The 24,514-nt window shown below is 40.5% G+C and overlaps 1 protein-coding gene and 2 non-coding genes across 6 annotated transcripts in view; all 3 read left to right on the top strand.

Moving 5' to 3' along the window:
• Positions 1 to 17,670, top strand: part of NCBP3 (nuclear cap binding subunit 3) — a 28,841-nt gene extending 11,171 nt beyond the window's left edge. Inside the window, exons 8-21 of one of the 4 annotated variants that reach the window (XM_075032623.1) lie at positions 348 to 447; positions 780 to 886; positions 1,986 to 2,271; positions 3,103 to 3,260; positions 4,475 to 4,639; positions 5,150 to 8,931; positions 9,260 to 9,358; positions 10,141 to 10,188; positions 10,674 to 10,750; positions 11,023 to 11,078; positions 11,524 to 11,575; positions 12,423 to 12,567; positions 14,807 to 14,873; positions 17,458 to 17,670. In XM_075032623.1, the coding sequence (XP_074888724.1) occupies positions 348 to 447; positions 780 to 886; positions 1,986 to 2,271; positions 3,103 to 3,260; positions 4,475 to 4,639; positions 5,150 to 5,385 (1,052 nt within the window). In that variant the 3' untranslated portion in view covers positions 5,386 to 8,931; positions 9,260 to 9,358; positions 10,141 to 10,188; ... (4 more) ...; positions 14,807 to 14,873; positions 17,458 to 17,670. Of the gene's footprint in view, positions 1 to 347; positions 448 to 779; positions 887 to 1,985; positions 2,272 to 3,102; positions 3,261 to 4,474; positions 4,640 to 5,149; positions 8,932 to 9,259; positions 9,359 to 10,140; positions 10,189 to 10,673; positions 10,751 to 11,022; positions 11,079 to 11,523; positions 11,698 to 12,422; positions 12,568 to 14,760; positions 14,874 to 17,457 lie in introns of those variants that run through there. The other 3 variants (XM_075032621.1, XM_075032622.1, XM_075032624.1) reach the window with 3 other exon arrangements.
• LOC142033443 (small nucleolar RNA SNORD49) lies at positions 10,455 to 10,529 on the top strand. Its single transcript, XR_012651160.1, has one exon. It is a non-coding gene; the product is annotated as a small nucleolar RNA SNORD49 (small nucleolar RNA).
• LOC142033450 (small nucleolar RNA SNORD65) lies at positions 11,378 to 11,451 on the top strand. The gene has a single exon (XR_012651166.1). It is a non-coding gene; the product is annotated as a small nucleolar RNA SNORD65 (small nucleolar RNA).
• Positions 17,671 to 24,514: the final 6,844 nt, after the last annotated feature.

The following is a 24,514-nucleotide window of genomic DNA, read 5'->3' as shown; positions in this document are numbered from 1 at the left end:
TCTGGGCCATGTGGGAAGCGATGCATCCATAAAGAAAAGAAAGGTCATGAATAAGGTATAGCCTCCAGCAGTTACAGTGGGATGTAATGCTCTGTTAAGCTGATGTGTAGAAACTCAGTCTCCCTAGAATTAAGTTTCTAGACACAAATAAAACTGTGGTGGTAGGATAAATTTCAGAGGTGTCAGCAAAACTGTATCCTTCATGAAGGAGATTGAAGTAATGCTGATCTGTAAGACAGTCACTCTTCCACTCTCTATGTCTGTGACTGGATGGTTATTTATTTTTATGCTAGTATGGCAAGATATATTTTAAGAGGGAAATATTCCTTTAATTTATGTTTTTTCAGATGACAAAAAAGAGCTGGGAGCTGCAAGGCGAAGCCAGTATTACATGAAATACGGCAATCCGAATTATGGAGGCATGAAGGGGATTCTTAGCAATTCTTGGTGAGTATTGGATAAAGGAATTGGAACACTGGAGGTAATTGGACAAGATAGTCTAAAACTTTTAATCTGTGGATTTGCTTTCTATTCAGTTTATGTAGATGCTTCTTATGCGTAAATAATGTTTTTGCAATGTGACTATGAATTTGCAAGGGGAGTATTTATATTCATAACATTATATTCAAAATATTCAAACAGATCTTTGACATAAATGTACGTCTGCTATTAAAGTGAGTGATAATTGCAAATTGCATGTGCTTAATGCAGGACTGAATATGGCTAATTCATGATGCCTTTTCTGTGACAGGAATGTCATTCTTTTTATGGTGTTTCAGGAAACGAAGATATCATTCACGTCGAATCCATCGGGATGTGATAAAGAAAAGGACGCTTATTGGGGATGATGTTGGCTTGACTCCTCCTTATAAACATCGTCATTCAGGTAATTCATGCCAATGTCGACCCTGTAAGAACACAACTGGGGAATGGAGCGCTGGAAAGGACCTTAAACAATGCCTCATGTAATCCCCTGCAGTGCGTGAAAGTGTACTTTTAAAAAATGTATCTATAATGGAATCACATTTTAAGGTTTGTAGGGAACAACTGAGGCAGAAACTTCAACTGCTCATTGGCTTACCAAAATAGCTGCTGCTCTTTATGTGATATTTTTCTTTTACAAATTTAGGACATGGGGGCTATAGCGTCAAGGGCAAAAAGAAGAGAGAACTTCTTTGAACTTACTGGCAATTTGTCGTACTTGCTATGTCAATTCTTCCGTTCTATGAAAAAGCAAGCTCTAGATGTAGAACAATAAAGATTAGAAAATTATATTAATTAGGCTTGAATATTTTCATCTACTCCCTAAGGTAGGGGGTGTGCATTAGAAAAATAATCAGAGTAAAAATCTTTGACGTGAGACAAATACAGTGTCAGAGTTTCCCATGAGTGGCCTGTTAAAAATACAGCCATGGATGTATCAAATCTCATGGAAGATTTTGCATGTTGATAATGTACCGCTTTGTGAAAAGACGCTTCCGCACTGCTGATGAACAAATTTAAGTTGTTGATTTATATTTAAATAAGTATATGTGATAAATTTATACTAATGATGCATGTGTTCTTTTTGGCATTACTGCTTACAGGACTTGAAAAGATTATTGCGGAGCCAGCAGTTCTCACGTTAAGCCCTGCAAGATCATAGGAATTGTTATGCTTAGTTCAGGAAGTATGAACTGCACCTACTACAACAGGCAGTTGTACTTTATATATTTAATCCAGCTTTCTGCTTGAGCAGGCTTCTGAGATAGTGAACGCCATGGACTTTTTTCTCCTGTGGCAATTTTCTTCCACTTAGGATATTCTGTAATACAGATACCATTTAAAATATTTTGCAAAATATTCTCTCTCTTTAGTCTTAGAGAACTACAAAGATTCATTTGTAAGTGGATCATTACAGTGATTTTTTTCTTTTTGCTTTGGTTTTAAGGTACCTTATATGAATTATAAACTTCAGTTTATCAGAATCAGTTGTTTTGCTACAGGCTTAGTAAATGTTCCTGAGGAGCCTATTGAGGAGGAAGAAGAGGAAGAAGAAGATCAGGATATGGATGAAGACGACAGAGTTGTGGTAGAGTACCGTGATGAACTGCAAGCTTTCAAACAGTCCCGAGACCGCAGTGCAGCAAGACGATCGAGTGCTAGTGCATCTGATTCTGATGAAATGGACTATGATCTTGAACTGAAAATGATATCAACACCCTCTCCCAAAAAGAGCATGAAAATGACAATGTATGCAGATGAGGTGGAATCACAACTGAAAAATATTAGGTAAAATTTCTTACTCTTTAAAAGTACCAGTGAAAAGACATTCTAAATTTTAATTAGTGATAGAGCTGTCAAAGCTTAAAGACAAACTGTTGAAGCTACTTTTTCAATTCTTAACATAATTTGTAGTGGATATTTTAAAAAGAAAGACAAAATACAGAAAACACTGATACAGGCTTTTAGTTACAATTAATGTTTTTAAAATATAGCGTCCTTTGCAGATTTCTGTAACCCTGCTTATTGATAATAATAAAGCTGAAAGTGGAATTGTTAGAAATGTATGCAAGCAAGCACAATTAACTTCTTGCATTTCATAGCTAGGCCAGAGAGAAATAACTCGTCTTTCTCTTTTCACTTTACCTCTCCCTCTTTTTCTCAGAAAGAAGAATAACCCTTAAGTGTTAATGACAAAAAGGAATTTACGTTCGTTATGGACACATTAACCAAAATCACATATGTTACAGATTATTAAAATAACTTTAACACATGTCCCTTCAGCAGTGTGATTATACTTCATTATAATGTCAAGTCTTCCAGCAATTTTAAGGTTGCTTATCTGCTCTTAATTTTGACCCAGAGGCACAGCCTTAAGGAGACAAACTCGATACCTGCCTTGAAATGGATACTGAGGTATTCATGTGATTATTAAACTAAACTTAGGATTCTGACTGGAACACATGTTCTTCTAAGTAATGTTTTTACCTCTGTTTCTCAGTAGAGAAATCCTGATATTACTGTTTTCTATTGTGTAATTTTACATACAAGAAGACTTAAGAACTATACTAGATTTCATTTTATTTTAGGGATGTTAAATCTATTATTATTTTTTTGAAGGAATTCGATGCGAGCAGATAGCATAGCAACCAGTAACATCAAAAATCGGATTGGCAGTAAAGGATCTTCAGAGAAAGTCGCAGATGTAAGACTACTGTTAGAAGAAAAACGTCAGAATAATACTGGGCCGCGTCAGCCAAACAGCACTGTAAAATCGGGTAATTCTAAACTCTTATATTGTGCAGAATTGCAACTGGCTTATTAAAATGGATATATTCATTTCGCATCTGTGCTCCATTGCAGCTAACAAACCTGAGAGGATTCTGTTCAGCAGCAGTTTCTGCATCCATACAGTTAATTTTTCCTCACTAAGAGACCGAGTTGGGGATTGCTTTGGGGAAAAATGCAGTACATTTGAGTGAAAGAGTGACGTTTATTTTTATCCAATTTACTTGCCTATTTCTATTTCCCCCCACTTTGTCCTTTTTGATTTGCTCACTCCTTGAGGCAGAGATTCTGTACAACTCTCGAGAAACAGAGCATGTGGGGGAGTTCATGTACAAAATGAAACATGAAATGCTAGCTACTTTATGTGAAAGAACATGTATTACATGAAGATGGATGTATTTTTCACTTGGCAGGGTTTATTTTTGGGCTTAATTGACTGTTGCTTTTTTACTCAGGTATATGTAATTTCAGCTACTTCTGACATACATATCCAGAAGATTGTCTGACTGATAAGTGAAAGATACCCTTTTCTATCAATGTAATGTAGAAGTTATGTTAGTATATTTTATCCTTCCTGCACATTTTGGGGCTCTGACAAGTTGGCACATAAATCCTATAACTTCCTTTGCCTTTTATGTTTTTGTTTCGACCTTCTGTAAGACTAGGAATATCTACCTAAACCAGACAAACTTCAGAATGTAAGACTCGCATCATAGTTTAAGTATCAATATATTTAGGATCCTTATATTCTGGTTTTCATTTTATTCTGCAAAATATCAAGCAGTATTAGAATTGTAAGGCAAGGTATCTGTTATGTGAAAAGAATTGTTCAAGGCTATCAATTTTTGTATGATCATACCTCATGCTGGATACATACTCACTGTGCTGCTAAAACAGAAACACAGCAAGCCATGGAATAACTTACTTTTTCGATCTTCTGGACAGAGTTCAACCTGAAAACGTTAAATGCCAAATTTATTGCCAAAAAAAGAAAAATGAAATCTGGATAAATTGTATTGCAGACATTGCCAGGACTGAAATTTGAGTTTGAAAGACTTAAATGAAAAGACTACAGAAAAGATAAAAACAGAATCTGTCTAGTGTCAAGTTGTACAAATTGTGAACAAGCATAAAATTAGCTGGCAAAACTAGAGTAAATGCAACATGATTTTTGTCATTTTTTAATCACTGAAAATATCCCTAGATGTGCGGCAAAGACTGGGAAAAAGACCACATTCTCCAGAAATTAAACCTCCAAGTAGTACCTCTGCTCCTCGTCGAGAACCTATATCAGATGTACACAGCCGGTTAGGAATCCCCAAACAAGATGTAAAAGGACTCTACTCTGATACAAGAGAGAAAAAATCAGGTTAGTTTTGCAGAGAAAATATAATACTGCAATTTCTTTGATTTTAGAGTATAAGAGAAATTTCAGCAGAAGATCGTGAAGGATGTTCAGTTGAATGAAATTGAAGATGAATTAGCAAATGTTTGTTCAGAGCTTTGAAATCTAAATACATGTAGGTAGGTTGAGCTGAGTATTTTTATGAACATTATATAGGTATGCCTTAAAAGTAGAGGGCTACTTTAAAACTGTGGTCAAAACAGGGCACTAAAACAAGTGTAATGAATGCAGTGGCACTTCAGACTTGTGTGTGGCATTCTCTGCAAATGGGAAACAGTGAAATTCCTGTATTTTAATTTCAACTACTGCTTCAAAGCATAGTAAGTTCCATGCCAAACATTAAGGTGGGAGGAGTATGAGGACTTTAAAAGAGATGCAGAGAATTTAAGACTAGGTTCCTCAGACTTCCTCCAGAATTCCTCTTAGTCTTGTGTGTCCTTTTTTTTTTTAAATGTTTGTTTTTCATCTGATTAGGTAATTTATGGACCCGATTAGGGTCTGCTCCGAAGACACAAGAAAAGACTTCAGATAAACCTGAAAACTCTGTGGCATCTCCAGAGGAAGATGATTCAGAGCTCCAGCGGGTTTGGGGTGCTCTCATTAAGGAAAAAGAACAGTCTCGGCAAAAAAAGAGTCGATTGGATAATTTACCATCTCTACAAATTGAAATCAGCCGAGAAAGCAGTTCTGGATCAGACACTGAATCATGATTGTTTTTACATTCTGATCCTCAAGATTGTGACTCTGCAGTGTGGCAAGATTTCCATTGCCCAAAAGCTGGACACTGGCAAAGACTCTGCAGTGAAGGTTCCAGAAGTGTCTCTGTTCCTTTTATACAAAAGGAGATGCGTATACCACTTGAAACCTAAAGCAATCACGTTTGTCTGGAGTCTGTGGTTGGCCCTGTGTTACGTAGGGCATTGTCATATATGTTTATTACAGCAAACCTGTAGTTAATTCTAGCAAAACACTTTTCCCCAAGCTTTGAACTTAAGAGGCAGAAATGCTCTGTATTTTTAACAAAACCTTTTTGTTCTTAATATTTTTAACATGGAGCCTTTTAACAAAATACTTTACACAGTTCATCCAAAGAACAGGGCATTTCATAATCAACATCATTGCCTTGCCCTTCTGGCTCTTACCAGCACCTTTCCTTTCCTCTTGAAGTAATAACAATAATGCTTCCTGGGTAGGCAGCCAGCAAGGATAAAGCATGAAGGGACTATCGCGTTCCCTTCCTCCAAAATACTGAATGTAAATCCAAGTTAAACGTTTTAGTACAATGAAGTTTCACATAGTATCCAAGTAGCATCACTGCTCTCAAGGAGTTCGGTTCATTTATTTTGGTGATACTATGTTCTGCTGTAGTAGGGATTGAGATGTTCAGGACTACAAAGTTGGATGTTTGAGAATTCTGTAAATTCCCAAGGGTTTAAAGTTGTTTTTTTTTTTTTGGTTACATGATGAGAAATTATATTCCTTTCATTTCCTCTGTATTATGTTTTGAAGAAATCTAACAATTTAAAAGCATACGTTTTTATATTTGTGAGAATCATCCTGTTGGCCATGGTGAAAGCTATAGTGGTGTTTTCCTATGTGCTGTTTTAACTATATATATATAATGTAACTGAAAGAGAAAAGGAAAACTATAGGATCACTGTCTCATGTCAATATTTTTGAATGTTCGTATTGTATAGTACATGTGGATGTGCACATGGTTGACTTGTTACGTTCAGCTTTTTTACCCGCATACCCTCTCTAGGTAGGAAAAAGGTTTGATCAGTGTGCAACTGCATTTTTTTCTTGTTGCCTATGGCATTTATTTTGATTGCCAATAATTCTAAATAAGGAATAATGCTAGCACATCACATTCTGGTAAACAGAACAGGTAGCAAAAACATTGTCTGCTACATTTTGATAGTCTGAAAATCTGTTTGCATTGTCCCTATTTCCTAGGTTGTCAGTCCAAAATGTCTATGAATATCTCTTCCCCTTTCTGCTTTTTAACAAACGTTTTATCTCCCCCCCCGCCCCCCATTTTTGTACTAAGTTGAAGTAGGTTTGAGGCTTCACAAAAGCAAGGAATCTGCAATTAACTTTTCTTATTGCTTTATAATGTGTAAGAACAGCAGCATGTAAAATTAAAGGTAAAAATGAAAGGTACAGTGACTGGAAAGGTAATCTGGGGACTGACTGGGCTTCAAGCCTTATTATTTCCTTGTTTTGTGACACTCATCCTTGATTTCATATTTAATTACTGAATATATAACTATGTCTCATAAAAGTACTGTTGAGAGTAAATGACTGCAATGTCTGATCACTGTAATATTTCATTTTAACATGTGCTTTCATTAATATCCCTTTCAAAGCTTTCAAATAGAATCATACCCATACCATACCCACTTCTCAAGATCCTGATAAAATTTATTTAACCAGTGTCTTTTTGCCAGTAAACCTTTGTGTTGTATTACTGCTTTGAATCCATTATGACCTTTCCTTTTCCTGAAAGGAGGTGGTAGATATGAATCATGCACCTGGCCTAAGACAGGCTTCTGCATTTTTGTGAACCCTTACAAGTTTTTAAGCTTGGCAACTGGTTGTGCTCTACTGTTAATGTTGCTGATAACCACTGTGTTTCCATGTAAATACTCATAACTTGAGCCTGGTGAAGGACAGACTAACTGGTATGAAGGGCAGAATGGGAATAGATTATCTCTTCAACTGATACAAAAGATCTAAACTAACGGGTGTGTGAAATCAAGAAAAGCGATTTAGGCAAAGGCTTGTGTTTGAGGAAGAGGAGCCATTAACACCGCTTCTGTCTTCTAGGTAGTCATAAACACACTTTAGAAATGCCTCCACATTAGCTGGCTCTGTCATGTTTATGGTTTGGGGGAGGCTTATGTGTGTTAATGAGACCATGGTAGCTTAGCTGCAAGAAAAATAGAGGTTTACTGTTGAAGGGCCATATAGAGAGGTTTTTTTGTAATTGAGTGTTTGCCTGGTTTTGCTTTTTGATGGTGTACAGAGAAGCCTTGAAAAGTGTTTGCTGGTATCAGGAATTCTAGCTTTGGTCTAACTTAGTTACCTGAACATGAACTGCTGGATTTTGATAATTAAAAATGAGCACTGAATCTTTAGTGAATGCTTTTTAGTCACCACGGTTAACTTAAATCTACTTGACCTAGAGAGAGATTGCAGAGTGAATTTCGTTGTAAGGCCCCTTCTCTTTGTGGTCATCTGTTTTGCTCTTAGCAAATGTGTTCTTGATCTTTCACTGAACTCCCAGATATTATCACCTTCAAGGAATTTAATGCAGAAGTTGATGTTCTGATACTGAGATGTGCAACCTATGTATTTTTACTACCATGAACTTACATTGAAAATGGCAGGAAGTTTGGCTTTAGCCTTTGCTGAAGAATCTGTGCTGTGGAGGAAAAAATAGTTCTGAATTTTAGGTGACCCGTTATAGGACCACACTACTTCTCCTAGAAAGTTTTTGCTGTTTTAAAAAGGTATTTTTTGGGTAAATGATTCAGGCAACTGTTACATTGTGCAGAAGAAATTGTTGTGGGGGTTATGGGCTCTGTACCTGCAGCTGTCCTTAGGCAGACTCTGAACATGTGGTGTTGATGGTGACACTTGAAAGTTAGGTTTGGTTTGGGTTTTTTTTTTTTGTTTGGTTGTTTTTTTTAAGATGATGGCCCATGTGTTTACTAAACAGGGAACAGGAAAGCAAAACCCCCCTCATTTTCAGTTCAAGATGACATTATAATGTGAAAATAATGGAAGTTTTATTTAAACAGCTGTTCTGTTCCAAATAAAAGTGGTCTGAAATCACCCTGACCTATCCAGTTTCGCTGGAACGTTCCGAACAAAGGACAATGCTGCACTTCTTGGTGAAGGGCCTGCAGATGCTCCCTTGGCTGTCCCAAATGGGCCTTGTGCCTTCCTGGGGGCAAGATGAGGGTCCCTGCTTCGGGGTGTAGCCTGTCCCAGCCCAGTCTTAATGAGCCCCTTTCTTGCTTTCTACGGAGGGGTGCCTAAAATTAGGGTTATACCGGCCTAGCGAGGCTGAGGGAAGCCCCGACGTCCGCCTCGCTCCCGCACAGCGCTGCAGGAAATGGACGCCTCCCCCCGCCTTGCTGGAGCAGTGGCACGGCCCGTTCCCCCCGCCGCGGGGTGGTACGTCCCAAACCTTTATAACCGGCCGCCGGAAACTCTCGAGTCTTTTCGTCCTGCGTGCCTGCCAGCGGGTAAGGCGGGCTCCGCGGGGTCGGGGACGGTTCGGTGTCGTGGAAGGCGGGCAGGGCGGACGCGGAGGCCCGGCTTGCGGAGTGAGCCGCCTTTCTCTTTTAGAGGGGGCCTTTTTGCCGCGGAGCTGAGATGAGGGCCTCCACTCCCCCACTCCTCCCCGCACGGCAGTGGTGGCGTCCGCCGTGCTTCCCCGTCCCCAGGGCCGCTCGGGCTGGACTCGACCATTGGAGGCAGCGGCGGGGGGGGGCGCTGTTGAGGCTGGAGTTCCGCGGACGGGAGTGTTGCGGCCTTGGAGCAGGTGTCGCCTGACTGCCCTTGTCCCCGCAGGCCGGCCATGGAGCCGGGCACCGGTACCGGCCGATCCCGGCCGCCGGGACCCCAGGAGCGGGGCTGGAACTGCGCTGGGGCTGCTGAAACGCCTCCCCGGTAAGTTAAGAGGGGCTCGGTTGGGTTGGGAGGCCTGAGAGCTTGCTTTATGTGTGAGGTAACGCCAGGTATTGCTGCTGTTCGCTGCCTGAGGCGCAGCCGGGGTGGTGCTGCCTTTGGTGAGCTCGTGGAGCTTACAGTGAAAATCTTGGGAGGGTAAAGCCCTCCATGTTCGGTTGCTTCCTCCTCATGAGCTTCCTGGCTGCTTTCAGGCTAGTCCCTTGTTCACAGCAGTCACATACTGCTGGGGCAGAGTTCTGCCAAGCTCAGAGCTCTGTAAGAGCTGTGGAGGTAACGCTCGTGTGGTTAGTGCTTGGCATCCATACGCCTTCTATGGATTTTTATTTTATGGTGCTATTTTTGGATAAACGTGTCTTTTTTTTTTTTTTTTTTTGTGGTTCAGTGTGCCAGACCCTTTCTGTGCCATGAATGTTGCAACCTTAGAATTGGCGTTGTTTGGAATTTCAATTTAAAAATTGCCCTTAGGGTAAATGCAGTCTGGCAAGTTGCATAAGGGAGATTTCTAAGTTTCCTGGCTAAAAACAGTTTAGAGAGGATTGTTTACTATTAAAAGCTGAGTGATACAAATATTTTGGTGATTCATAATATCAACACAAGCTGGTGGAGTTACAAGCAGACTGCTGGTGGTGAGATTCTGGTTTTGGTGGGGTTTTTGGTTGGAGGTCTTTTTTTCCCCCCTCTGGATAAAGCTACTTTATAATTTTCTAAAATTACTGCTGAAGAGTATTGTAGTAATGCTTCTTTTGCTTTTATTCCCACAGCAGAAGGATGTCTTGAAGTGAAGAGGAAGTTAAAGTTTTTGTACTAAGGTGCGCAAAGTTGTTAAGAAAGTTCCAGGCCTTTACTTACATGCTAATGATATAAAGCAGTTAAATACAGGACTGTTAGTCAAAAATAGCCTGTTAACAATTACATTATAAAGCAAGTTAAATAAAAACTAATTAAAACTAATTTTATGTACTATTCAGTTAACAGAGCTAACGTCTTTTATAAACAAAGGGGAAAGTGCACAACTGTTGGTTCAGGATGTAACAATTGCTGTGGTTTAAGTAATCAAATACAAAGGTTGTTGGCTGTTGATGATGATAACCCTGAATAGGAAGTGCCGTCAGATGCGAGAACTGACGATAACCTTCTTATTTGTCTGAAATACAGCTACATGCATGCAGAGTTTGAGTTCTAGAAATTTGTCTTCTAGAACTAATCGGGCAACTTTTTATACTTGCTCTCTGTGAAAAGCGCTCTTGTAATATCTAACATAGCTTCACGTCCATCTGTTTCACTTCCTCTGCAGAGCTGGTCTTTCCAGATAAATGTGACGCAATTGGGACAGGGAGCAGGTCGCTGTTTGGAGATGGCCCTAATGTGAAGGTAAGTGAATTTCACTGGACCATGCAGAGCTTCATACCAGGTGGCAATCTGACTTGAGAATGAATGAGTTTTATAGGCTGCCAAAAACTCGCGAAGCGTATTTTGTCGGTTCATACTTAATAGCTTGAATCCATCTGCTTTGTTTCTCTCCTCTCTTCTTCAAAATTTAAAGCCTGGTATTTATTTCCTGGTAGCTCTGTGTTTAGGTATACCTTGCAGGTCTCTGCTGCCATGTGCTAATTGTTACTAATGTCTACCAATTGATATTACAGCTCTCCACAAGTCCTGTGGAAGGCAGTGAGATAACAAGAGCATGAGATTCTTCTGGGTGAGTTTAATATTTGGTGTGCTGTTAGTTTTAACATAATGGTTTTTGGCTATTGTCTTAGAAACATTACCTAATTGAGAACATTCTCATTAGCTATGTTGCTATTTCTGTATCTTCTTAGCTCTAAAAGTGTAATTAATGAAGTTCTAGGCAAAAAAATACTTCAGTAGACTAAAATATGGACAGTAAATGTATAAGAGTAGCTGTCTCCTGCACTACAGTTTTGCTGATGGCACTGTATAGCAAAGGGATAAAGGTCTTGCTTCTGCTAGAAATGTATCAGTTTACCTAAAGATATCATATGATGAAACTAACCAAAAATTGCTGGAATTACCGGCAGATTGACTGGTGGTGAGCAAAGGTTTTTCTGATGATATCCCTTACATCAACAATGTGTTAACACTTAGTGTTGAATGGTTAACTTATCTATGCTGTTGTATTACAGGTGTTTATGCAGAAAACATCTTGTCTGAGGAAAAAGGAATCCAACAAAACATGTGCGTGAGCTTGGGAACTAGTGTTTGTAAACTATGTATTTTTCTGCCCTAAGATGTTAAGAAATGGTAACAGTTACACTGTTATGATTACACATATATTAAAATTCTCTCCAAAAACCCAAGTGGGTGTGGTTTTGTCACTTCACTGCATTAAGGAATGACTTTCCATTCTGCAGCACATTGTTAATAAACCTGCTGAGCATTCCAGTGATTTGCTGTAATATTATAAAGTAGATGTATATACACTGCAGTATAACTACTGCAGATAGTGTAAAGGGGTTTGATAATTTACTTGCTTTATTTAAAGAGTTTAAACAAGTGATGCTAATGCTGCTGCTGTAATTACCGGAGAGATTAGGCCTGAAATACCCCTAACAGCAAGAAGAGCAAATGCAACTTTTTCTGCAGTTTGTTCCAGGCTTGCTATTTCTTCACTATTTTGGCCTCAACCTTTCTTAGTCTCCTGCAGAGGTCGCAGAATCTGTTCCTAGCAATAGCATTCTAGCTAGTGTTCTGCATCTCTTCTAAATAATGGTCCAAATGTGCGAATCTAAAATTAAACATGGAGAAAGGGAAGAGAGACTCATAGTCTGCAACTTGTCAGTGTTCTTCAGTGTCACTACTATGAGTAAAAAATGCCGCCTTTGTGATAATACCTGATTCTGAGGTTGGTCTACAATGGAGGTTGATAAATGGAAGTTAAAGGGTTTTGGGGGAATCTTGGGGACTTAGAATGGAGGTGCTTAAATTAGAAAAACAGCATCTGAGGCTGAAATTCCCAATTAGGTTAACTGTGTCAGTATAACTGGCAGGCTGTAACACTTCAATGCTCTTTTTATATTTATAGGAGAGTGTGGAATGTAAGAGTCTCATCAAACCTAGACCGATTGAGCATGTCTACCAAGACAGACTTAACAATGCAGATGTTGGTGATCATTTTGCCCACTTGGTGTCACCAAGTGAAAGATTTTAGAGTATGCTTTTTGAAAAAGGTAAACATTATTAATAAACTAATTCCTTGTGCATGCTCATTCTGTGCCAACAAGAATCAAAGTAATGTTAACTGTACAGCTCCAAGTAGAAGATAGCTTGGTATTGCTTCTGAAAACAATGAAACTTGCCCAATTGGAAATTTTGCAAGAGGGGGTGTGGCTAGGAAAAAGCCATTCAGAACAGCCAACAAAACAGTCAAAAATTGTCGTTTGTGATGAGTAATATTTTTACTGCAGTAATGTAGGTGAACAGTTCTTGGTTGCCATAAAATAAAAAGCAGGATACAGCTTTACCCAGGGGTTTGTAGTCCATAAAACCAGTCACAGTGTGAGCTTGCTTATTTTCGTGATGGGACAAAGGGAAAAAGTGGTGACAGCAGAACTTAAATGTTACTCCAGTTCGGGGTCACAGGCGAGACTTCAGGAACTGCCCCAGCTGTGGCTGCACTTCCCTGTGTAGTTTATGTAAAGACCTGAATCTGTTTTCTTGACTGTTTTGTCTCTTGACTGATTACTTGAAAGAAAGAAGATGCTACGACTTGTTGCTGCCCATCCGGCGTCACAGGGCAGTGTCTCTGTCCCTCTAACAGCATTGGTGAGGCGTGCTGTCTGATGGCTGTGAAACTAGCAGAACTAGTGCATGCATCTGCACTTGGGGCATAAATTATATGAAATGTGGGATTTCACAGTGGTTTCTTTCATTGAAAAGTCAGAGTTATGTACTTTAATCACGGAAGAACAGGTTTGATGTTTTTCAGAGAATGTCAAAAAGCAATAGAGTGCCTGATACTGTAACGTGCAGGTAAATTAATCTGGATTTCTCCTAGGAACATTACTGTGATACATGCAGGGTTTAATATAAACATTCAACCTGGGTAATGGAGTATGCAAAACTTGTTTGGAACTAATTCATTTCTTTTTATCTGAATGTATTTGAGCAGTGTGAAGAACAGGTTGCTCCAATGTTTATTTTAATTAAAATTTTAAAGTAGACTTACATTCTGTTCCAAGTGCTTAATGAAACAAAACTACTTTTTCCTGATTTTAAGAGCTTGTGTATTAGAATGTTGACAGAAGACATTTCTGAGGTGATATGATATGAATTGGAAATAAAAATGGTTTTAAAGGTTTCAGAAAGAGCACAAGGAATCCGCTTTTATTTAAATGAGAATGTATGCCATTAATGATAATGGAGGTAAGTGTAGCCACATGCCCTCAGTAAACAGAAACAACAGCAAATTTTTGCTTGACTGTTTAATGTGCTGTTTAATTTGCTCAAGATAGGTTTGCTGCAACTTGTTTTTGTAATTGTTTTTTCTAAGTATGTATCAGAATTATCTCATTAACGTAGAGAAGAGTTGATCTGGGAATACTTACGTAAACAGGAAACAGTTTATCTGGGTTTATTGTTACAGGTTGGTATCTATTACGGTTAACTGTTCATGAGTTTCATTTTAGTATTTCTTGTTGATTGTTTTCATCAAAACCAAACTTCCTCAGCAGAGATCCTCTAACAGGCTTGTTTTTCCCTAAGATGGATGAATGGAAAAGTGTTACTCCCATTAGAAAATGGTGCCTTTTGAACAAAATAGGTGTCCTAAACATATTACTATGATCTTATATGGGAGCATATGTAATCTTACTATTTATCTTACAGTGCTTGGGGGGGAGGGGAAATAAAATCAATTCTGTTTCGATTACATTTGGAGCACATCAACTTTACAGTGTTGGGGAACAAGCAACAGAAAAAAAATCCTGATTTTAAAATACAATTATTTTGGATTTTCTAAAGGCTTAAGAGAACAGTTGGCAGGAGTCCCTGGCACTTAACAATAGCCAACAACCACGGATAAATCTAAAATAGATGAAAGGATTAAAGCAGAAAGGAAAAAAATCTTACACAGTGAAGCTAAGAATGGCTGAGTGCCAGCTTTTAGCAATAAGAGAGATGGCAATGTCATTTAGTAATTCATTTGTGAGAGAAAACACAGTGATTACATATTATCCACAAAATATGTGCTGTGACTGCTGACCTGATGGGGAGTGGCTGCTCCAGGTAATAGTTGTCTTGTTTGTGTCTTTCCTTCTGTACTGAGATGGCATAGAGGGTGCCAACTGCAAAAATCACTTCTGTGATGCAAATATGTATTTAGTTGTAACTAGGCTCTAATCCTCAGGCTCCTTTTTATACAGGGCACTAAACAAGATGGGATGGGACTGACCTGTCCTCTCTGTACAGGGAATTTGTCATGTGACTGTGTTCAGAGGCACAAACTGCAGGCAGCTGATCGCACATCACGTTTGAGGTAGAATGAATTAGAATGGATGTTGTGTAAATGGTTTCCTTGCATGTGCCAGGCAAGGTGCATTGGTTTCATCCCTTCTTTCCAATGTTGCATGAAAATGATGAGGACAGGAAAGCAAGTGTGGTGTGGTTCATGTCATTGGGAGGAGAGACATAATTGTGGGGAAATGGCTGCCTTGCAAGTACTCCCATTTCCTTTTTGTAAATCACAAGCTTCACATTTCATATAAATGCTGGTTATCATCATTACTTCTTGATTAGTATTATAAAGCAGCCGTATCTACATCAGCATTAAAATAATCACTCATGTAAAACCATAAATTACTATAATATATCCTAGCTACTAACTAAAATCTAAAGATGTGTTCTTTCTTGGCTTGGTAGCTGCTGTTTCAGCTGAATCAGTTTTCGCTGGCTGTATCCACTTAATGAGAAGGGAGGAAGGGATATACTGTGTATCTTAGCTTTTCAGAATGAAATAGGTCCTAAATTTTGAAATTTCACTCCTTTTCTTTTGAAGGCAGATGGAAGAGCAGTTAATTTTTTAACTTTTCTCTCCCTCATTTCAAATAAGTGAAAAAGAATAAGGCACTGTCGGAGGACTTGCTGTTTTCTAGCAAGGAACAACTAAGATGTTAGTGTCGTGCAAGGAAAATTTATGGGTACGTTTCCTTCCAGTTGCCACATGACCAAATATTTTGTTATAATTTCTCAGATGCTACAGGCATTGACATTGAATTGCTCTGAGCAAAGAATGAAGGCTCTACATAGCTGGGGGCTTGTTTGGCCTTATGCTCACCCAGGGGTCAGGCTCAGCAATGTTTGTAGCACCTGATTGACTTTGTGCTGCCAAAGGTTGATCACATTTCACGTGTTCCTGTAAAGGACAAGGTCAACACATCATTTAGTGGTCTAGTAGGACAAACATGCACCTTATTCTGTCGGTTCATGTAATTTAGTATCTCAATTTTATGCTTAAAATCAATGTTACAAATGTTACAAACCAATCCTAATACTGCTCAAAATTATAAGAATTTAAGAGGTGGAATTTGATTTAGAGCATGCAAGAAGGACATATATAAACCACAGCATTTAGTGCTCCGGTGCTCTTAATTCAGGAGGAGGGAGAATAACATCTGCCCTGTTTTACCTCCCGATGCTCGAGCCCACAAGATGGTGCAATGATCAAGTTCAGAGCATTTACTCTAGAGAAGGAGATTTGCAACCTTGGAAGATGCTTGTTTGGGGAGACATGGTTTTACTGCTGGTTCCTTCCTGGTTGTCTAATAAGATTTGCAACTTTCATTAACATGCAGAGAATCCCCCGCACAGTGAAAATACCACTTTTTAATTGGCTGTTAATAATGTTTCTTACTGTAGGACCAGCGAAGGCTGAGCCTCCATTTTCTTTGACAATATGCAAACCCATTGCCCTTGCAGTAACAGTCCCAGCCCCAAAGCATTCTGGTCTAAGCAGACAGCAGTGACACAAGAGTGCATGAATAAACAGTGTGATGAGGAGCCAAAGGAGTTAAAAATTAGTTTTCTTTAGTACAAAATAAAAATACTACATGAAGAATTATTTGCCTTTCGTTACCTTTTGCTCAAATGCATGCAGCCTCCAGACTTGCAAGCCTGGCTGCTTGCTAAAGCCTGTGACTTGCCCAGCAAAGCCCTGATGTGTCGTCTTGGTGGTGGGTGTTGAGCTTCAGCTCAGCTGGAGTCAATAAACACCTCACAGCCCAGCACCTGTGTGTGGAACTGTAAGACCTGAACAAAATACAAATGAGAAAATAATTTACATGATGGAGACTGAATTTGAAATCCCTGCTGTTTTAATCAACTTGAAATGTTAAAAGTTTCTTCTCCAATAATTAAGACCTTTCCTGTACGTGCTTTTTTTGTTGTTAGAGTCCTCTTAGTTTTTGCAAGTCAATACTTAGATTTTTTTTCTTAAGAGCATTTTTATTTGTAATGATTTGTGTTAAAATAATTCCATAGCACAGCTGCAACATGAACTCTCAAAACAAATGAAATAATGATCCATATTTCTAAAGCTGCCTATGGCTTTCTGGTGCGCTCTCCTTGGTTTTTTAAATAATTCTAATTTATTTTCTGGATTTTTGAATTACTTCCTTCCTTGTGCTTTGCCAGATGCTGTAGGAGGATAGTTTCTTCAGTTTGGTTGTCTTTGTTTTTCTCATATTCTGTACGTGTGCTAACTGCATTTGATTTGTTTGTGTTGGCTGTGAGTTTATATTGGGTGCCATTATTAACTGAATGGTGGAATAGGTTTGAGGTTTGATAGCACATTCAGAGATGAACTTCCTAGCTAAGTCTAAGCTTATCACCCAGATATAAATTTTCCTGAACAGCTTAGACTTACTAATAAATACCTGGGTCAAGATACTAGTGGTATCAAATACTTCCTATAGAGATTTGGTTATCACAGCCCTTATCTGACAGCAAATGCAATACTGGTCTTCACGTGATCTATGAACATGTCCGGTTGTTTAATGTGGCCCATAGCAACTGCACATGAAATGCCCAATATAATGCTTTTACATCTCTTGTGCCTCCAACAGATAATATTGAAATGGTCTGCCTGCGTTCCTGTGAAGCCGTATTACCTCCTCATTACAGATGAAGAAACTGGAGATCAGAGCCTTGCTAGGGTGGGTGAGAAAAGGGAAGGCCAATTTGGTCAGTTGTTGGATAAAGAAATTTTACTTAACTGTGTCAAATCACATATTTATTACCTTCAGCCGTAGCAGTAAATAATAAAATCTTTGTGCTGAGTGCTCCTCAGGATGTGAAATACATAGGGTACCTGCTGTGAAGATGATGAGAATTGTTTCAAAGCAAGGTGAGAACTGGGTGCTTTGAAATGCATGGTGATTTCAGAAGGTAATGGGAAGACGCTGTACCAAGGTGTGTGCACTTTGAATTTGATTTAATATGTATCCAGTCATCTCTAAACCAGCCTGTACGCTTCTGTACTGGGGGAGGAAGATGCTCTGTGTTTGTAGGAGGCAATACAAGCTTTTGTGTTGGCGCCAGGCTGTTTGGTAGTCCAAAACGGGAGACCACATCAAGGAGAAGGTATTTCAAAGCTACCGCTTTTAAGCTTCAAAAAGGTCTTTGGAGATGACAGCAATGCTGTGTCACTTGGCAGCGTATCAGCAGCTCAGAGGCTAAAGCTGAGGAAAAAGAAGAGTTTCAGGGAGGAGAGCAGGATGGAGGCAGCAGCAATGACACCAAAATGTTTGAAGAACTGCTGTGATACCTGGAACTGGTTGCATGGATGAAGGGACAGCTCTGGTCTGATGGCTGCCGCAGCTCTGGATAGCTGTTGGTGAAGCTCAGCCCATTTTGGGGGTTGGTTTCTCTAGTGGCTGTGTGAAGACTTGTTAGCTTGTGTCTTGGAGAGAGAGAGTTTCTGGTACAGAGGGAGGTGGAGAAGGCAGCTCTGCTTCCAGGGGAACTCCTCTCATGAAGGGAACGGCAGGTTAAGGTTGTTGGGTTTGCAGATGGGATGCTGTAAAAGACATGTGAAGTACATGGAGGAAATTGGAGGTTGTGGAAGTTAGAGGAAATGGATAAAAAGTAAGTAGAAAGTGGTGGTAAAGTTATACTGTACTTGGGGAAACTTTTTCCCTCCTTAGCATCTCTGGAGAGCACGTTCAGGAGCCCAGTCACTGTGCGGATTTTTGGTCAGTTCAGAGAGGATATTTGTGCAGAACTGTAACTACAAAATAAGATTTAAACTATCAGATGCAGTGGAGACTTTTTCACCAAAGCCCATAAGTTCATCCTTCACAGGCAGGTCTTATTCCTGATCTGAGGGATTAAAATTGCATCCAATCAGCCTGGCAATTTTCCCCACCCCCCCTACAGCCCCTTGATAATCTGATCACCTGTTAAAAAGCAAGGTCTGCAGGTCACTGCAAGAAGGGGTGGCCCAATCTGTGTTGAACAACGTTAGAGCTTGAATAATCTTATTAAAAGCCTCGAGGCTGCTTGCAGACTGATGCAGGGCTTGGCTTGAGGTCAGGACATTTGCTGACCCTTATTGATTAAATAGCTGGTGCTCGTTGGGGGCCCCAGGTGAAGCTGTTTACCTCCATTTCATTTTAAACATCCAACCCCATTTCATGCTCCCCCGATAGCTCAGGCAAAGGGCAAGGATTGCTGGACTTTTTTTTGTTGTAGTGTTTTGTTGTTTTTGGTTTTTTTTTTTTTTAAATCTTTCTTCCCTTAACAGAATCCAGTACTTTATACAAATAAGACTATGCTTATCTAATTTCTCCTGCTGCTCGCAGGGTGGCAAGTGGCAAGCTCCAAAGATGAAATGGCAAACTTCTGGGCAGTGGGGGATGGTTTTGGAGGTAGGTGAGGAGGGAAAGCTGCATTTCTGATTGATGATTAAGCAAGAAGCATTTGAAGTTGTAGACTAGCAGGCAGAAGGTCACAGTTGCAAGAGGAAGAAGAGGTGGTGGTACCTACATCCATTAGAAGAGGAAATTAAAGCAGGTAGGAAAGATTATGATTTCCCAGAGAAGCTGGTGTCTAATCACACCCTTCAGATTTTCCTAGGAATTAAGGAGGGAGAAGGAAATAATTGGTGGTCATGGGAAAATACTGACCCTGGTGCACGGAGGGAGGCTGTTAGCGTCTGTTACTTTGGAAGAAGTTTTGGAGGGCTGGGAAGGAAAGGGAGAAGAAACAGGTGATTTGGAGGAATACAGATTAAAATAAGGACAAGATAATAGAGACCCCTAGACTCTTAAATATGTAAGAGTTGTACAGCACAGGTGATGTTTTGTTGTGAGTACATGGCATTGCTTCAGAAATGCGCTGGTCCAGAGCTTATTTCCTATCGGGTATTACCAATTGCTTGGCTTTTGCTTGGCAGTTATCATCAGAGAATGCTGGTTTAATCCCTTTCATGTGAGCTGTGCTGAATTTGTGTGGGACTAACTTTTAAATGCGGCTTGCTTGGCACACGTGTATTTGAAGCAGACTTTGCCCGTCAGATGGGTAATTTTGCTGACATGCAAACCTGAGCTGCTAAGATCAGTCTGCAAGATGTAGTTTATACGAAAAGCACCACCTAAATTAAAGCTGCAGTTCCATCGTGCATGTGTATGTGTACTGTGTGTTGCGTAGGTGTGGGGAAAATAGCTCTTGCCTTCTACCGCTTCCTAATTAGTATTATCGCTTAAAGAAGCAATATCCACTCAGGTTAATGAGCTAGAACGAGGGCAGCTTCAGCAGCGAGAGACGTGCAGAAGACTGAGTTTAACTACTTCTGAGGTGGGAAGCTGGGTTTTCTCCCAGCAATGCTGGGAACTTGGTTCATTTAGCGCACTGCAAACATCTTCCCGTGCCGCTGATGTACTGAACAGGCCTGACATACTGCTGATGTGAGCTCAGGTTAGAAATGAGCAGTAGTGGAACACAGCTTGTATGTCCCAAGTGTTGCAATGCTTTAAGCTGTTCTGCTGCTTCCCCCCCTCCCCCCCCCTCTGAACAATGGAGTGATTTTTAAAGTAACTTCTGCCAGTTGTTGGGAAAATGCGTAACACCCAGTTGGCTTTAAGCACATTTGCAAGGCCTCTCTTCTTCAGCTGCTCAGAAGGGAGAAGTAGGTGTTTTGTTCTTTTGAAAATCTCCCCCTTATAATTTGCCTGATTATCTTTTCCTTTCCATCTCTTGCAAAGAACCTGAACATAGTTGGCAGGCTTTCATGGCAAACAGAGGCACGTGAAGGGCACAAAGAAAGGCTAAGTTTTGCATTTTAGCCTGCAGTTCTGTGCTGTTTCCAGTGCGTGTGGTGGAGGGGAGCTCTGAGCTTGCAAGAAAGCACAGCTTCCCTCAGAGCGGCTGGAAAAATACTTAGCCTTTAAATTCATAATTTAACAAGCAGGTGTGTACAGTGAAGGAGATGAAATAAAACAAAAAAGTAATGGTGAAGTTCTCCTATTGGAAAGTGACGTGCAAAGGCCCACAGTCTGAAGCAGATGCCTTTTATTTTGTATGTTTGAAAATCTGTCTACCTCTGAGATTTTCTGCCTGCATCTCTATGTGGAGGATTCAACAGGAGTTTGGTAAAAGCCAGGTTAGCAGGTACCAGAGCTAGATGCGCATGGTGCTCAGAGAGTGATTCTTTACTGCCTTGTATTTCATTTATATAAGACAAGCTGGAATTGCAGGTCTTACTTGGAGGTAGTAGCAAGACAAGAGGCGGCTGCAAAAGAGGAAAGGGGAGGCTCGTTCCCATGGTGATGCAGCTGGATTTTCCATATTTGTTACAGCCAATGTCCCTTCCTTTATCTTGTAGTTTTCCATATATATCTGAGTCTCTGTATATCTATTCCAGGAGTTTACACCTGTAGGACAGGCATGCCTATAAGGCGCTTTGAGGTCTAATCATGTAGCTGTGATTTTCACATTGTGTTTAGCATGTCTCTCGCTGTTGCTTGCGGTCCTACTGTTGGCAGAGGCCTTCGGCTGCTGCTTGCGATGCAAAATCCTAATCGCAGAGCACCTCCGCAAAGGCTTGCACAAACCAAGAGGAGCTATGGTTTCCCCTGGGGAAGGACACAGCTGACAGGTAACACAGAAAGCCATTGGGAGAGCCAGAAATAGAGCAGCCTCGTAGCACATGCCTAGAAAAAAACAGCGATAAACGCACGGGCCAAATCTTCAGTGAGTTATATATTGATCTTTCTCCCCTTCTTGGCACAGCACAAGGCAGTGGCCCTATGCTTCTCTTTTGTAAACCTCAAATGCTATTTCTGCTTCCACTAACAACTTGCGGAGAGATGCAGCATGGGACAGGCTTACTGAAAAGCTGGGCTGGAACGGATTGCTCAGCCCAACCTGCCAGGTGCAGCTAAGCAAACCCTTCTTGAAGGATGCTATATAGGCTCCACAGGTTTTTCTTCTCAGACTAAATTAGTAAAATAGCGAAGAATGAAAGATGGCACAGAAGCTGTGGAATCAATAAGCTATTATGAGGCAGAAAACTCAGGGAATGAATTTAGAAATGTGCACAAATTATTGAAGGTGGTGGTGAACAGGTTGCATCTTTTCTGACTCTACTAAATCAGGTCTTCAGTTTTATGTAAAACCATAAACTAATCCAAAGGTAAAAACAGGGGTCTTCTCTGCATATTTACAGAAGAAAAGATAGAAAATGCAAGCCCAAAACTCCCAGAAGGGGCTATAAACAAAGCAGCTCCAATTCCCCATCAATCACAGGTAATTGAGCTGTGGGCTTATGGAGTTCTCATGTACAAAGCTGGCACTGTGTTCCTAAATAGTTGTCCCGCAGTGCCAGCTTGGGATCCAGGGTTCCCCCCGTCCTTTCTAGTTAGCAAAGCTCTTGCAGTTCGTCCTTGTGAACAAATTCTGCGCTAACATTTGTTAATGGTAAAGCACAAGCAAAGTAGATCAAATACTTTCTTTCCCCGCCAGCTTAGTGATTATGGCTGCTCAAAGAAATAAACTAACATCCACATTTTATTCCCAGCAAGCCTTCAGCTCAATATAAATCACGTATTTTGGATGTACAGCTCTTTTTTTGCTATTTTTTTAATGATGTTGCTTGGAGACACTGGTTATTGCAATGTCTGAAAAAGGAGGTCAGTAAGTTTGGTTGTAAGCTTGACCATCTCGCCAGGTAGCAGAAGAACAGTACTTGCTACTGCCTGGCCAATTGCTACTGCCTTTCTCTGTAATAAAGCTTCCTACGAGCGATCTGTTGTAAATTAACTGGTCATCCATTGTGCAGGAGCTTTCTGCTGGGCAGGTAATTAATGGTGCAATCAATGAAATCTACTCAATTTAGCTGTGACCTCTGAAGGCTGATCTGCCAACTTAATACTCGGAGGCTGAGAGCCGCTAAGCGAGCCTTGCAGGCTTTCCCTCGACACTCTTACTAGTGCAGGATACATGGATTGCATAGCAAAATCCGTGAGATGTTTCCAAAGCCAATATTAATCCTGACAGTTTAGGAAAAGTGGTCTTCAAATCCATCTTATTTAAAGAAGGAAGTTGAGAGTCACTTTTGCTGGTCGTTAGCTTTGAGTGCGTGGTGGAAGAATGCTGCGCTGCCTGTGGTCATGGGCAGGGGCTGTCATGTTTGTAGAGCATCTGCTGCAAGAGAGCCCTCATCCTGGCCAAGACATTGCCATAAGCACCAAAACAATAGGATACATCAGATTTTATTATTATTGTGGTTATAGTAAAAGGGAATTTTCACAACTGGGTGGAATATTTGCTCACTGAAATATAGGAGATAATTGATGGGCTGGAAGGGGAAGGTGGCCTGCTCCATCTATCCCTGCTTGCAGGAGGCTGGTACTCCCCCAGTGCTCAGTAGTTGGCATCTGGCACTTTTTTTCCTGGGCCCTGAAGTATTTTGGCATTGGCCTTATCACTCCACCAAGGAAAATGATTCCAACAAGAATTGCACACATCTGAACTGCAATGTAATTTGGGTTCAGATCTCCTTCATCAGCAAGAGATAAAGCCCCTCTGGTTTCTAACTGTGCTTGCTCAGTATTTTGTATGTAAAACAGGTAGCCCTTGAGGGATAATACTTAGTTACTTTTCCAGATGCTGCTATATGCATTTTCCCCTATCAGCTGGGCTCAAGCAGACTATTTGCTATCTCCAGGGCCAGCGTTAAACACACCAGCATGAGCTGCCAATAAATAATGCAAAAGATTCCCCTAGCCAGGACTTTTTCTTCTGTTAGTAAAGGGGAAAAATATCAGGCTTCAGGTAGCATGGGGGCAGCTGAAAGTTTTAGCCTCCTGGGTTTTTATGCAGATGTTTTTTTAATCCCAGATGTTGAGAGTGGGATTTGCCCAGGTCTCAACCTTCTCCCTTTTTGTGTCCTTCATTGCAACCCCATCAGAGTCACTTTCTCCCTGGGAAAACTGCATCCTGCAAACATCTTTCTTAGCTCCTGCTGGTTTCTTCTCTATTTAACCAGCTGCAGCTGAAGCATTCTCACAAGAGTTGATTTTCCTCATAATAACCAGACTATTCATGTAGGTTTTGTTATAGCCTGGCTCACAGCCTTCAAAATCACTCCCCAGCTGTTATGTTTGAGGTGGAGAAGGTCTGATTTTGTGTATGACTCATGATTTTGGAAGGAGAGACCCTGGGGCATACGTAGGGCTGGTGGCTCTCCTCTGGACCTGTCTGCTCAGGAAAATGACACCCCAGCATTCCTAAATTTTGGATATTGGGATTTCCATTGAGATTTTGACATAGCTCCACTCCGGGCAGCTCGGCACTCTCCTGCCTTCAAGGGTTTGGTTGCATCTGCACCCAGGAACAGCAGCGTCTGCTTAGGAGGGCACCCACTAGACATCTACCATGACAAGTGTAGAAATCCTTCTCGGTCCCTGAAAAGCACTCTTCACGGTCCCCGAGCACTGCATTTTCCAATAAATACTTGTAACGACAATAGAAGTCAGCCGACCTGCTGCTCTCTGGCTTTTCAACTAGGTCAGCTTTTTCTTGTTTGAAAAACATGTTTTTCACATTGAAAACCCACCGTCTTTTGCAGCAGTTGTGATTAGTTTTCATTCACCCATTCCCCACAACCAGCAATTTCCTACC

The sequence above is a fragment of the Buteo buteo genome, chromosome 7 (genome assembly GCF_964188355.1).
Source record: "Buteo buteo chromosome 7, bButBut1.hap1.1, whole genome shotgun sequence".
Classification (NCBI taxonomy): domain Eukaryota; kingdom Metazoa; phylum Chordata; class Aves; order Accipitriformes; family Accipitridae; genus Buteo; species Buteo buteo.
The sequence above is the reverse complement of the archived record's forward strand: the minus strand, read 5'-3'. Positions and strand labels throughout refer to the sequence as shown.